The sequence below is a fragment of the Marmota monax genome, unplaced genomic scaffold (genome assembly GCF_021218885.2).
Source record: "Marmota monax isolate L192 unplaced genomic scaffold, Marmota_monax_Labrador192_F-V1.1 WCK01_AAM20220418_F8-fsc00098, whole genome shotgun sequence".
NCBI lineage: Eukaryota > Metazoa > Chordata > Mammalia > Rodentia > Sciuridae > Marmota > Marmota monax.
Window position 1 is genome coordinate 4,586,742 of NW_026694639.1, and position 14,000 is coordinate 4,600,741.

At 36.2% G+C, this 14,000-nt stretch overlaps 1 protein-coding gene and 1 long non-coding RNA gene across 6 annotated transcripts in view; one reads left to right on the forward strand and one right to left on the reverse strand.

Annotated features, from left to right (window-relative positions):
* Positions 1 to 4,791: 4,791 nt before the first annotated feature.
* LOC124078275 (uncharacterized) lies at positions 4,792 to 5,262 on the reverse strand. The gene is made up of 2 exons (XR_006846865.2): positions 5,128 to 5,262; positions 4,792 to 4,967 (listed from the first exon to the last, which is right to left on the reverse strand). It is a non-coding gene; the product is annotated as an uncharacterized LOC124078275 (long non-coding RNA).
* Positions 5,263 to 5,364: 102 nt separating this feature from the next.
* The window catches only part of Nsun6 (NOP2/Sun RNA methyltransferase 6), a 45,008-nt gene continuing 36,372 nt past the window's right edge, over positions 5,365 to 14,000 (forward strand). The window contains exons 1-3 of one of the 5 annotated variants that reach the window (XM_046423002.2): positions 5,365 to 5,884; positions 8,953 to 9,108; positions 12,833 to 12,912. In XM_046423002.2, coding sequence (XP_046278958.1) covers positions 5,810 to 5,884; positions 8,953 to 9,108; positions 12,833 to 12,912 — 311 coding nt within the window. In that variant the 5' untranslated portion in view covers positions 5,365 to 5,809. Of the gene's footprint in view, positions 5,885 to 8,952; positions 9,109 to 12,832; positions 12,913 to 14,000 lie in introns of those variants that run through there. The other 4 variants (XM_058572302.1, XM_046423001.2, XM_046423000.2 and 1 more) reach the window with 4 other exon arrangements.

The following is a 14,000-nucleotide window of genomic DNA, read 5'->3' on the forward strand; positions in this document are numbered from 1 at the left end:
CCTCCGCTCCGCCTCTCCCCCCATCCCAGGACCACCCATCGCCGGAAGAACGACGCGTGACGACAGCGCGCTTACGTCAACCCACGCGTTCGACGTGGCGTTTCCTCAGTTTCACTTCCGGTAGGCGGAACCCGAAGTGGTTAGAATGTGGGAGATTATTGATTGAGAGTTGGGGATTTCCCTCTGTGCTCGCGTGTTTTCCCGTCACCGTTTGGAAAGTTGATGGGGCTCACTTTACTGCGTGGTCTAGAGTTTTGTCTGGAAACGAGGAAAAACCTGTTTCCCTGGTTTAGCAGCCACTGTTTTGCTATTCTTTTGTTAAGCTGAAGTGTAAAGTTTTGTCTCGCTGACTCTTGCGGTCACTTGGACAGGCAGTGTTGGGGTTCTGCCACGATTCTTAATTCTAAATAGGATTGATTGGGAGACGAACTATGGAATACCGGCAGTCACGGAGTTCAGTTGGTGGCTCCTCCCCCCTCCCCCCAGTTTTGCCAAGCATCAGGTAGGTTCCTGGAGCCTAAATCAAAATCTGTGCCTAAAACAATTGGAAAAGGAGAGCCTCAGCTAGGTGTAATGCGAGGGTAACTCCCTTGCTTACTATGCTCAGGGCCATGAGGGGAAAAAAAGCCTGGAATGAGAGAAAACTGATTTTGAAACCAGTTGACCAAGCAAGCTTTGTATAAGAGACTTTGAACTTTAGTCCGGAGGTAGGGTGGCCCTTTAATATGCTAAAATATTTGATCTCCTGTACAAGAAGAACTTAACACAAAGTCCTCCCAATGCTAGGGTTCTAAGACCCTTTTAAAACTTGCATGCAGCTGGGCGCGGTAGTGTGTTCCTGTAATCTCAGTGGCTCAAGGCCGAGGCAGAAGGATCAGAGTTCAAAGCCAGCCTCAGCAATTTAGCAAGGTCCTGTCTCAAAATATAAAAAAGGCTGGGAATGAGGCTCAGTGCTTAAGCATCCCTGGGTTCAATCCTTGGTACCAAAAAAAAAAAAAAAAAAAAAAAGTACTTTCTTCAACTTTATGGTATTAAAGGCAAGCTTCAACTTATATAGGAAAAAAGGGATGTGCTGAATCTTTGCAAATTAATTTTAATGACCATCCTTTTGACTGTAAACTCTCGTGTGTTTGTAAACAGAGGCTTAATCCATTATATCCCTGAGTCCTTTATAAAGAACACTTATAAAACTTTAATTGAACAGCAATAATGTTTTCAGTTTTTATGAGTGTCATATGGGACACCAGGACATAATGCAATGCGCTAAAGGGATATTTCTAGTCCTATTTTATTGTTGAAACTTTAGATTCTATAACAGCTTCTTTTGTTGTTAGACAAGAAGATAAACCACATTTTACATATTTCCCCCCTGGATTTCAGATTTCTAAAAAACAGTTAACCTTTTTAAAAAGAACTATCTTTATATAAAGGGAGATCTTTCAAGCAAAACTTTATATAAATTTTATTTTGTAAAAATTTTCATGATAGCCTAATGATATTTTAAAGACAGTAATATGAATTGTTCTTGCACTTTTAACAAAATGGAATTACTAAACTGAGCAGTGCTGTTGGCATTTTTATTCATTTTAATTCTTTAAAATATTGGAAAATTTAGGCTCAGCGTGGTGGAACATGTCTGTAATCCTGGCAATTTGTGATAGAAGGATAGCAAGTTCCAGGCCAGCCTCAGCAATTTAGCAAGGCCCTTATCAACTTACAGACCCTGTCTCAAAATAAAAAAATAAGGTTGGGGATGTAGCTTGGTGGTAAATTGCCCTTGGGTTCAACCCCTAAGAAAAAAAAGGCTGGGTGGGGTGGGTGGGTGGGTTAGGGAGACAAAGAAAATATTTGAAAAATTTATGTTAAAAACTTTGTTTTCTTCCCCCCCCCCCACACACACTTTTCCATTCAGTTACACCCCCAACCTATTTGTTTTAGACTTGGTCTTGCTAAATGCTGAGGCTGTCCTCAAACTTTTGATTTTTTTGCCTCAGCCTCCAGAGTGGCTGGGAATACAGGTTTACAGCACCATGCCTAAATTTTTAACACCCTTTCTATGAACAGTTAATGGGATAGCTCTAACATTAGTATTTTTTTTTTTCCATTTAAAAAAGTTATATTTACAGGGTTTGAGGATGTGGCTCAGTGGTAGAGTGCTGCCTAGCCTGTGTGAGGCCCTGGGTTCAATATAAAACACTGCAACAGGGGCTGGGAAAGTTTTATTTATAGGTCAAAGCAGTGGCATGTGTTTATAATCCGAGCCACATGTGAAGCTGAGGCACAGTGATTGCAAATTTGAGGCCCAACAAGGCAATTTAGTGAATCCATGGCCTGGAACTTGCTATCCTGTCACAAATTGGTAGGCGCCCATGTCTCAGTGCTGGGGATGTAACTAATAAATAAATAAATAGTTCATGGTATAATGTTCCTGGGTTCAAACCCCAGTACCGCTGGGGGCAAAAAGAAAGCAAGAAAACAAAAAAGTTTTACTTAAACTTTTAAATTTGAAATTTTTACTAACTGGAAGGAAGAGAAACTGGCCCCAACTAAAAACTGAATATTATTGGTTTAAAGAATATATTGTATATTATGTAAACAAATCATGCTGATATACTTTCTGAGTTGTTAGAAAAAAGACACCTCAGTTCACATTGAATGTTTTATTAACTGTAAATCGTAGTAGGAATAATTGTGAAGAATTGAAGTGGAAAATTGAAATTATCTATTTTTTAAAATAGCCCTTAGCAACGTAATTTCTCCCTGAATTTTTAAAAATCCCTTAAAATCTTTAAAACTAATTTTGGTGTAGTCCTTGATCTAGAGGAGATATCAAATTCTATGGAATAATACTATTTGAAAATAAATATATTCTGAATACAGGAAATCAGAAAAGTCCTGATAGAAAACAACCGGATGAAACTAAAGCCAGATTTACAGATAGGTAGTTAGTGTAGTTAGGTAAAATGGGTCTAATATCCAGTAAGATGAATAAAACGGAGGCCAGGAAACCAGAGCATCACTTGGGGAAATTGAAATGTTAATGTCCGGGAGGCCCAGAGCCCATCTTAAGGAAATGTTAATGAAGTAGCTCCCAGCAAACAGGGAAGTGCTAATCAAAGCTGCTCCAGGCCCTTCCTGCCCAGATTACTCCTGCAGCCCACCTATCTCCCACTTACATTCTATCACTGAAAGGTAAAGGAAAACAAAAGAGTGTGGGAAAGCTGAAAGAAGACCTCAGCTATAAAAAAGGGAAGACCTCGCCCTTCCATGGATTCTAACTTTTGGGTCCCCTTCTTCCTCTGGGAGAAGTCTTTTCTGCTGTCCTTTAATAAAGCTTCTACTTTCCACTCTACACTTGCCTAGGCATGCTTCTCTGGTGTTATACTTAAGCATTCAGGGAAGCAAGGACTCCTCACTGTTAAACAGTGGTAATAAAGCTGTCATTAGGATTATGACTTTTTCATAACTACTTATTGTAAATTACTTCATTGAATTAAAAGGGAGCTCCAGTAAAATCTCTACAAAGTTCAACAAAATAAAGAAAAAAAAACTGAAAAAAATGTGTAAGTGCATACCTAGAACAAAACTGAATTTCAATGAAGGAAAATATTGAACAATTCCAGGAACTTAAAAAAAAAAATCTAATATTTCTTAGAAGGAACTATTGTAAACTACAGATAATACTTAGAAGAACTAGCTACAGCTAGAATTGAATTCAATTTATTACTCAGATCAAGCGTTCAAGAAACAGTGTATTCTGCCAGCTAGGAATAAATCTTTAAAAAATAATTTGAAAAACTCCTCAATCTTTAAGGTAATGTCTATTGTGATTTTAGTGCAGTTGGTCAGCTTTCAGATGAGTTGGGATTGATAGATTTCCCATCAGGAAATTCTCTTTTGCCATATGGCCCAAGAAATCAATATAATTTCATTAATAAATGTTTGTAGAGAGACAAATGTTTTTTAGATGGTATAGGTTATACAAAAGTTAATATTTCTTCCCTATCAGTAGGAAGAGTATGTTGGTAAAATCCTAACAAAGTTCCTTTATGTTCACCAAGGGGACCCATAATATCTTGAGTTTCAAAACATATAAGTCAAATATCCTTAGGTCTGTGACTTTGGTCATGAGCCAATCAATGAGTTTTATCATCTCTTCTGTATTTACAGCTAAATATGATCAGCCTTCCCACATTTAGGAAATGGGTCTCTTGAACAGGTGCTTGAAAGCATTCACATGAATACATGTGGTCTGCAAGGGATCTGCTGATTCTCTCCTTGATCAGTAGCAGTCACTATGGCTCATAAATTACCTGTGCACAGATTTTTAAAGCTGATCCAATCTCAAATTACCTAGGTCCTCTCCTCTTTAGAAACCAACTGTAACCCTCTTTCCTTTGCTACAACCCCCATTCCTTAGGTTGGAACCTCTTACACACATTTCCATAACACCTAAAACTTGCTATCTTCACTCCTCCCGAGATAGAAAAGTTAGTTCTGGTCTATCAGAATTTGCTTCATTTTAGTTTTTCCCTCCTGAGTGATCTTCAAATACATGGATAACACTATCTAACATTTATTAAGGTCTAACTTTGTTACAGTAGTGTTTAAAGCACTTTACCTAATTTAGTTTTCAGTAACAATATCAAGTAGGAAAATGAGTTACAAAAACTATAAACTTTCCTGAGGTTACAAAGTGTAATTTGAACTCTATCAAGCCTGGCACTAGAAATCACATACTTAACAATTACAGAGAGATGGGTCACCCAAGAATCCTGATAAACATCACACTTAAAAGTAATAAAAATTTTATTTTCCCGAATCTGTTCCTTTCTCAGGTGGGAAAGATGTATTCACAATAAGGCAGGCAGGTGCTAGGAGGCTGGGCGTGGTTCTGCACACGTGTAATCACAGCTGATACAGGAGTAGCCTCCTTTACAGATTAGCCTGGGCAATTTAGTGAGACCCTATCATAAAACAAAACGGGGAGGGATGGGGCTTTGAGCAATGGAGGGGCGCTTGCTTAGCAAACAATTTCATGAAATCATAGGGGGCTGATGCGGCCAAATAAACTGGCCTCATCCTATTCTTGGAGGTCACCCAGAAGAACACTGATGGGCTGCCAACCTTATTCAGGCTAGGAACGTCTTCCACTCAATCCACGCCAGTCCACACATCTGGGACGCAGGGCTCCCTTCAGTCTCTCCCCAAAAGCCCTGTCACAAGCACAAGAGCCGCCCGCACAGGGCCCCGGGTCTCTGCAGTCGTGACGTAATGTAGATTTGCGGATGTCGATTGGGTAGTCAGAGGGGAGGGGTGTGCCGCTGATGACGGAAGTGACGCAGACCGGAAGCGGGTTTCCACTGCGAAGTTGGGGGCGCGGGTTTGGAAATTAGAATATAAGGCTGAAAGCAGCTGCTGCTGACAGCCTTGTTTCCAGTTTTCTTTTTTTTTTTTTCTTTTTGGGGTCTATTTAAGTATTAATTCTGTCACTAAGGCTTTTTCCTTAGTTGTCTTTGCAAAGCGAGTGGCATGGCCTCGCAGTGACTTCCCCGAGTGACCCTGGAGGATCAAGGCCGGGTGTGGTGGAGGCGAGGAAACGGCTTTTAATTTAGCTGAAACTCGGGAAACCAAGGACTGTCCTCCTCATTTTGGAATTTAACTCGGCAGGATCGTCGCGATTTCCTTGAGCACCTAAAGGTCCCGGGACTTTGTGGGTTGCTATTCATTGTGAAGATACTGCACACTGTAACTGGGACGGGAAAAAAAAAAAAAAGTTTCTTTTGGAAAACTGAACACGGAAAAAAAAATGCCGATTTTCCCTAAAATATCTTTGAGGCCTGAGGTTGAAAACTATCTTAAGGAGAACTTTATGAATGAGGAGGTGGGTCAGACAAATACATTTGAAACTTTTTAAAAAATTCAAATATTTACATATCCTTCAGGAATAGAAAATCTAAATAAAAATCTTTAACTTTCTCTTTACCATTCGTCTATCTGAATATAAGAGAAAAGCCAATGTCTTTTTCACAGGAATTAATGCTTACTGAGACAGGAGATGAATAAGGCATGCGTTTTAACTCTTAAGAGTGGGAAAGGGGGGAAAAACTTATCCTCATATCAGAGAAAACATTCGGTTTTTGGTTTTCTGGGATTGGCTTACTTCACTTAGCATAATATTCTCTAACTCCATAGTAGTTATGTCACTGAAGGGGATACGAGAATAAACAAAAGATCCCTGTCCTCAAAAACTGAAGTCCAATATAGAAGAAAACGCCTGTTGTCTTGGAGCGCTGCCTCTGACACTTAGGTTAAAAGGATATTGTAATTTGTTGAGTGTCCCTGTGAATGTGATCAGTTGTGCTAGATGATCTACAAACTCGTGCATTTTAATTTTTACGACTTTTTTTTGGCAGTTTTTTTTAATATGCAGTACTGGGAACTACACCCAGCCCTTTAAAAAGAATTTTTGAAATGGTCTGCCTAAATTGTAGAGGCAATTGGGATTCTTCTCCCTCAGTCATAGATTACAGGCAGCTGTTCTCCTTCTAATAGGTGAGAAGACTTGGAGTCCAAGGAATCATGTGACTGATCTAATTTAAAATCTGAAGGCAATGAGCTGAGGTGCAATGAAAAAAAAAATTCCGATTTAGAATCTAAAGCAGTTGATTTGCTTTGTGGTTCTCTGAGTACATTAATTCTCATGGTTTACCTTGATTTCCTCTTCTGTGAAAATAGAGAATGGCTGAAAATTCTGTTTGGGGTGTCACACTTAGGTGAAAGCACCTGGAATCCATTTGGTGCATAATAACTCTTCAAAATGTTAATTGTTTGCTAATGGCAGTGTGTAGCATAGAAGTCCTCATTGTTAACTCTTTGTTAGCAAAGGCTGTGCTCTATTCCACTTTACAGTGTTTACTATAGTAACTTCGTTTTTCTAAATCTTTTGATTTTTCTAATCAAATTAAAGTCACTTAAATGTTAGTTGCTTCTTTTTTGAATATGTTAATAAATCCAGGACCTTTTGATTTGATTTTTGCATTTTCAAAGATTAAGGGACTATACTATATGGAAAACATTTTCATTTCAAGGGAATTAAAATATAAAGTGTGTGTTTAAAGAAGTGGAGGCATTTAGCAATTATTTTCAGCAGTTGTTTATTCTAATTTGTTATATATGACAACAGAATTCATTTCAATTTATACTATACATATAGGGCATAATTTTTCATGTCTCTGGTTGTGCACGAAGTAGAGTCACACCATTTTATCTTCATACATGTACTTGGGGTAATGATGTCCATCACATTCCACCATCCTTGTTAATCCCATGCCCCTCCCAATCCCCCCCCCCTTGCCCTATCTAAAGTTCCTCCATTCTTCCCATGCCCTCCCCCATCCCCATAATGTAGATCAGCATCCTCATATCAGAGAAAACATTCACATTTGTTTTTTGGGGATTGACTTACTTCACTTAGCATTATCTTCTCTAACTCATTTTACCTGCAAATGCCATTATTTTATTCTCTTTTAATATTGAGTAATGTTCCATTGTGTATATATCACAGTTTGAAGGGCATCTAGGTTGGTTCCACAATTTAGCTGTTGTGAATTGTGCTGCTATAAACATTGATGTGGCTGTGTCCCTGTTCTGTGTTTTTTTTTTTTTTTTTTTTTTTAAGTCCTTTGGGTATAAACCAAGGAGTGGGATAGCTGAGTCAAATGGTGGTTCCATTCCCAATTTTCCAAGAAATCTTCATACTGCTTTCCAGATTGGTTGCACCACTTTACACAGTATGAATATGTCTTTCCCCTCAACACTTATTGTTGCTTGTTTTCTTGATAACTGCCATTCTGACTGGAGTGAGATGAAATCTTAGAGTAGTTTAGATTTGCATTTCTCTAATTGCTAGAGATGTTGAACATTTTTTCATGTATTTGTATTTGTTGATTGATTGTGTATCATCTTCAGTTCTTTGGCCCATTTATTGATTGGGTTATTTGTTTGGGTGTTAAGATTTCTGAGTTTTTTATATCCTAGAGTTTAGTGCTCTATCTGAGCCTGTGATAAAAATCGGCTCCATTTTGTAGGCACTCTGTTCATCTCACTGATTGTTTCTTTTGTATTTTCAGCAGCTTTTTAAATGAACATTCTTGTATAAAATCTTTGTATAAAAGATTCAAATATCTTTGACACCATCGCTTTTTTTATACCCACTAACTACATGATATTACAAAAACAAAAGCCATCCCTTTGCTTAAAAAAAAAAAAAAAAGTACTGAAAGGAAAGAAATATTTACCTACAGAAAGTAAATATTTTAAGACCAGTGACTTAGTAGGCTGGTGAGTGGCTTATGAAGATTCGGAGTAGTCACAAAAAGGGAAAATGGGTGCCTTAAAAAGCTTTAATGACAAGGGTACCTGGGTGAGACTTTATACCTTCATTTCTGACAGGTATGTTTGCTACTCTGCCAGTCTTTGTTGGATGATATCTATTTGTTATATTTAATACTACATTTAAAAGCTGATACCCTGTAGGATCTTTGACAGTGAGTATATAAATGATATTTATTCTGTGTATATTGATATTTCCAGTTGCTCTAGGATATGATATTAGTAAATAACACTATAAAACTGATGGAACAGTTATTGAAGTAGAGTGAAATCCTGAATTTATATGAACAGATGTATCAGATATTAATATTTTGAAACTGTTACAATGTTTTTCTAAGTCCTTTATGTCAGGTATTTTGTTAGGTGTTTATTACCACAAGTAATAAGAACTCCAAAGTGTTGTGTTTTTCTTAACATTGCTAACATAAAACAATACAACAAAATGAAAGAGAACTAAACAATGGTTAAAAGATATTTCATTAGATGGAACAAATGTATAAGCATATTTCCTATATTTTTATTTTGATGAAATATAAACATTCTTTTTCCCCCCTGCAGGTTTTAGCTGTTTCAAGTAAACAAGATGCACAAGAAAAACTTGAAGCTCTGTTAAATCACCTGTCACATCCTCCATCATTCACATCTGTCAGAGTAAATACACATTTAGCCTCAGTACAACATGTAAAAAGTCTTTTAGTAGATGAACTTAAGAAGGTTTGTGTAAATTTTTTGTCATTATATCAAATTACATTACTACCATGTGTCATGTTGGTCCACAGTAAAGCCCAATGAATGGTATAATAATATTGCAGTCTTATAAACAAGAAAGTTGAATAATGAATGTTAAATTACTCAAGCTTGCATAATAAGTGGTAATGCTACAAATTTGAATCTGGCACTTCTCATTCTGAATTAGATGAGGAAAATACTTTTAAAATAGAACAAAAAGACTTTTGTGTTGTCTTGACAAAATATTTTTGGCATGATACTTCTGTAAGTGAAGACAATATTATAAAATGACTGTTTTTGGATTTCCAGCCAGAAAAGTAGTATCTTATTTAACTTGTATTGTCTTCTTTGCTTTCAAAACAGTTATCTAGCAATGGTATTCATTCATTTCTTCTTTTTCCTTCAATCTTATTACACTATTGAATGTTTCATGGTCTCTTTTTTTTTTGTTTGTTTCATGGTCTCTTTAGGAATCATTTGAGAAGTTTCATGTTGTGAGAAGATAAGTATATAAGAACAAAACAATATAATAAGACAGAAAAAGTAATATTTAGAGTAATAACAGGGAAAAATATAAGCAGTTCATAAAATGACTAGGCTTCTTAAATGACTACTCTCATAGCCATGTACATATATTTTTGTCTAGTAGAAAAGAAACTGTAATGAAGCCCATCTGAGGTGTGTGTAATTCAAGTAGATTAGATTGTTTTCATTTCTAACAGATTGTTCCAACAACTTGGGTGTTCTAGTATCGCAATCTGATGGAAATCTCAGATCTCATGGACTAGGATTTTAGGACAGTCACTCTGAGATTTGGGTCCCTTTCTTTAAAGGTTAGGATTGAACAGTAAAGCCTGGGTCATAGGCACTAGATGGGAAACTGTATACCTAAGTCTAGTAAGAAAGGGGACTTAGAAGAACTAAGTCTAGTTTTGACTATTCTAAATTTTCTATTTCCACATTCCAACTCCATGTGTGTCCTGCAGAGATGTCCCAAGTAGTATGGTACTAGATAATTTGTCATAAATTTCTCTGGAACATATATTGCAATTCAAAAATTTTAAATTTCATATGGCTGATAGGGTTGTGAGGAAATTGGATGCTTTGTAAATTACAGCTGGTAATATAAGATGGTGTAATCTCTTTGGAAAACAATTTTGGTAACATCTTTAACACAAATTTACTGTGCAGCCCAGCAATTCCATTGCTATGCATCTACCCCAAAACAAGTAAAAACATGGCCATACATATTCTTGAACATGACTATTCATTGTGGCATTATTTACAAGTCAAAAGGGGATAGATTCAAATATTTATCAACTAGTGATGGACAAATGTAAAATATTCATACAGTGGAATACTGTTCTATAGTACAAGTAATTAATCAATGTAATAAAGTAGATTAACATCAAAACACTATTGATAAATGGGCTGGGATTGTGACTCAGCGGTAGAGCGCTCCATTAGCACGGGTGGGACCCGGGTTCAATTCTCAGCACCACATAAAAAGAATAAAGGCATTGTGTTGTGTCCATCTACAAAAAGAAAATTTCTCTCTGTGTCTCTCTCTCTCTCTCTCTCTCTCTCTCTCGGAAAAAAAAAAAAAAAACAGTATTGATAAAAATGAGACATAATATTACTCTATATGAAATTTCCAGGAAAGGCAATGGGATTGAATCCAGGGGCACTTAACCACTGAGCCATATACCCAGCATTTTTTTTTTTTTTTTTTTTTGAGACAGGGCCTTGCTAAGTTGCTGAGACTGGCTTTGAACTTGTAATACTCCTGAGTTACTGGGATTACTGGCCTGTGCCACCATGCCTGGCTCAGAAAAGGCAAATTTGTAAAGAAAGATTAGTGGTTACCTGAGAATGGGAACAGGATTTGACTGCAGATCGTCAAGTGGGATTTTTGTGGGGTGGTATACATTATCTAAAATTGGATTGGGTTGCTGATTGCACAATTTTTAAAATTTACTAAAAAAAAAAAAACCATTAAATTTACTGCAAGTTATTATATATTTAAAATGGGTGAGTTTCTGATATGTAAATTATACTTCCTAGGGCTATAAAAGCAGGTGATATGCTTGGTTTTTTGTGTGTTGCTTTGGTAGTTAGTCATATGTATGATTTTATGAAAGTTTTGTTTTTGTATCCTCTTAACAAGCTCCTGATAGAAAAGGAAAGAAGAAAACCTTTGATTTGGGAAGGATTGATCTTTAAAATATTTCTATGCTATAAAGCAAATAGTATTTATAAAACAAAAAGAAATGACACCATTTATTATCTTCTCAGAAAGATCTGTTTAGTTGATACTGTAAGGCCACCCAACAGGGAGAGAGAGGAGAGAGTAATCCATCAGATTACTCATTGTTAGATGTGGCTGCAGTCAAAAACATCCCTTGGAAGATGCAGAAGTCAAGGGAGATACTGACTTGGTAGAAATATTAGAAATTTTAGAAACTTACATTTCTAAAATAAGTAACATTTTTACATTTATCAACTTAGAAATAAGTTGATTTTACAATTGTTTTCTAGATAGTGTATGAATACTACATAGCAGTGCAAATATGTATTGTTATTGCTCTTACATATAGTATGTGAAGTTCAGTTGTTAATTCCTAGCCGGTTACCTGGCATAGACTTGTTCTCAATATTTGTATATTTACCTGTAATAGTGTATATATTCCTGTTATCCAATCCATTGTTCCATCTGCTCTTCATTCTGCGTGGGGTGACAAGTCATCTGCCTGCAACAGTGGTATGCTGCTACATATTTAATAGGCAATTTTCTGGGAAATATAACCTGATCGGTGGTGTAAATACTCCTACAATGGTCAGTTTCAAGCTACCAGTGTGGCTATGGAATTTGGGAAGGACACACACAGTGGGCCTATGTGAGCTAACTCCATCCACCATCGGTAGTGCTGAGTTTGTGCTTATTCCAGTCTAACCAGCCAAATATAGAGGCTACTGAAAATTCTGAACTGCCAAAAGCATTTGTTTCCTTCATTAAAACTGACATGGCTTCTGGTGTTAATATTGTATATTAACTAATATTCAGTAATTTCAATCTTTAATGTCCTATTCAGAATCTTTTGAGTGAGTACATTTAATTCTATATTAGATGTATGTTTTCAAAGTAAATCATGAAAGGTAAACGTGGTTTGTGTTCATTTATTTTTGGTACTGGGGTTTTAACTTTGGTGCTCAATCACTGAACTACATCCCAGTTCTTTTTTTATTATTTAATTTTTTTTTTTTCAGTACTAGAATTGATTATTTTTTATTTTGAGAGTTGCCTCAGTTGGCCTTGAGCATATAATCCTCTCCTTAGGCTCCCGAGTAGTTGGGATGATAGACATGCATCACTATGGCCAGCTTAGAGTTTGTGTTTGCGAAGTGAAACAGTAAGCAAAATTGAGTCTTACAAAGGAGTCAAGTTCAAGGCCAGCCTCAGTGACTTAGACCCTATCTCAAAATAAAAAACGAAAAGGGCTGTGTGTATCTAGCTCAATGGTAGAGTACTCTTAGCTTTAATCCCCAATACCTACCTTCCCCCTAAAAAAGTCAGGATATATCAGAATTTTAAAGAAAATGTTATTTTGAGGTGTTCCTTCCCACCCCCGTATCCCATGGAACAAAATGAAAGTGCTCCAAATCAAGCTTTATATTGATTTCTTTATAATTTTGTGTTTGTTTTAAACAGCAGCTTAATGGATTAATTGTTCCTGTTCTTCAACATCCAGACCTTCAGGATGTCTTACTTATTCCTGTTATTGGACCTAGGTTTGTGACTATTTCATTTTCAAATTACATTTTATTTTTCTAATAAAAATTTATCACAGGATTCCTTTTTACTCTTTGGTGATAATTGAAGTTTCTCCATAGATAAACAGGAATTTATAAATTGGTAAATGTAAACTTTGTCATGGGAAACACTAGAGAAAACTAGGAATGGGTGGTAGGACCTTGATAATAATGCACATTAACTTTATTTAGCACAATGATTAAATTTTAAATTTTTTCCACTTTCTGAGAAGCTTTATTTAATTTGTTTATTTTTTATGAGATTCCAGTGGTAAATTAAACTGGTTTTTGAGCTGCACCAAAATATAATTTTTTTTTTTTTTGCTTTCAGAACTGATGTGTTTATAAAATTTTATACACAATTCTGTTAAATTACTGTGTACCAGGCATTGATTAGTTCATTTATATATTTGGAAGGCGTATATTGAAAAATAGGCTTTCAGAGTTCTTTACCTAAGGACCATTTTTTTCTTTGTTTGGTCCTGGAATTGAACCCAGGAGCCATACAACTGAGCTACATTACCCCAATCCTTTTTCATTTTTTATTTTGATACAAGGTTTTGCTAAGTTGCTGAGGCTGGCCTCAAACTTGAATCTTCCTGCCTCAGCCTCCCCAGTCTCTGGAATGATGGGTGTGTGCTACTATGCAGGCTCCAAGAGAAATTTAAAAGTCACTAATTATGGTACAAAATAAAGATTTTTTTTTGTTAAAGCTTTAAAGTAATTTAGTGGTCAGTAGAAGAATAGTTAATTATTGGTTTATCCATGCAATAGAATATTATATGGCTTTTAAGGTGGAAGAATTTTATGTACCAATAAGATGAGATGTTAATGATCTGTTAAGTGTTAAAAACAAATGGGCTAGGGATACAGTTAAGTGGTCAAGGGCTTGCCTAGCAAGCACAAGGACATGGATTTGTTTCCCCAAACATACACATACACAAAATAGTTGTACTTAGAATAATTACTTTATTTGCAGTTAAGGAAATGACAGCTACACATTTGTGTATGTTTCTTTACATATGAAAAAAAAAAAGTCTGAAAGTTATAACCAGCTATGAACAGTA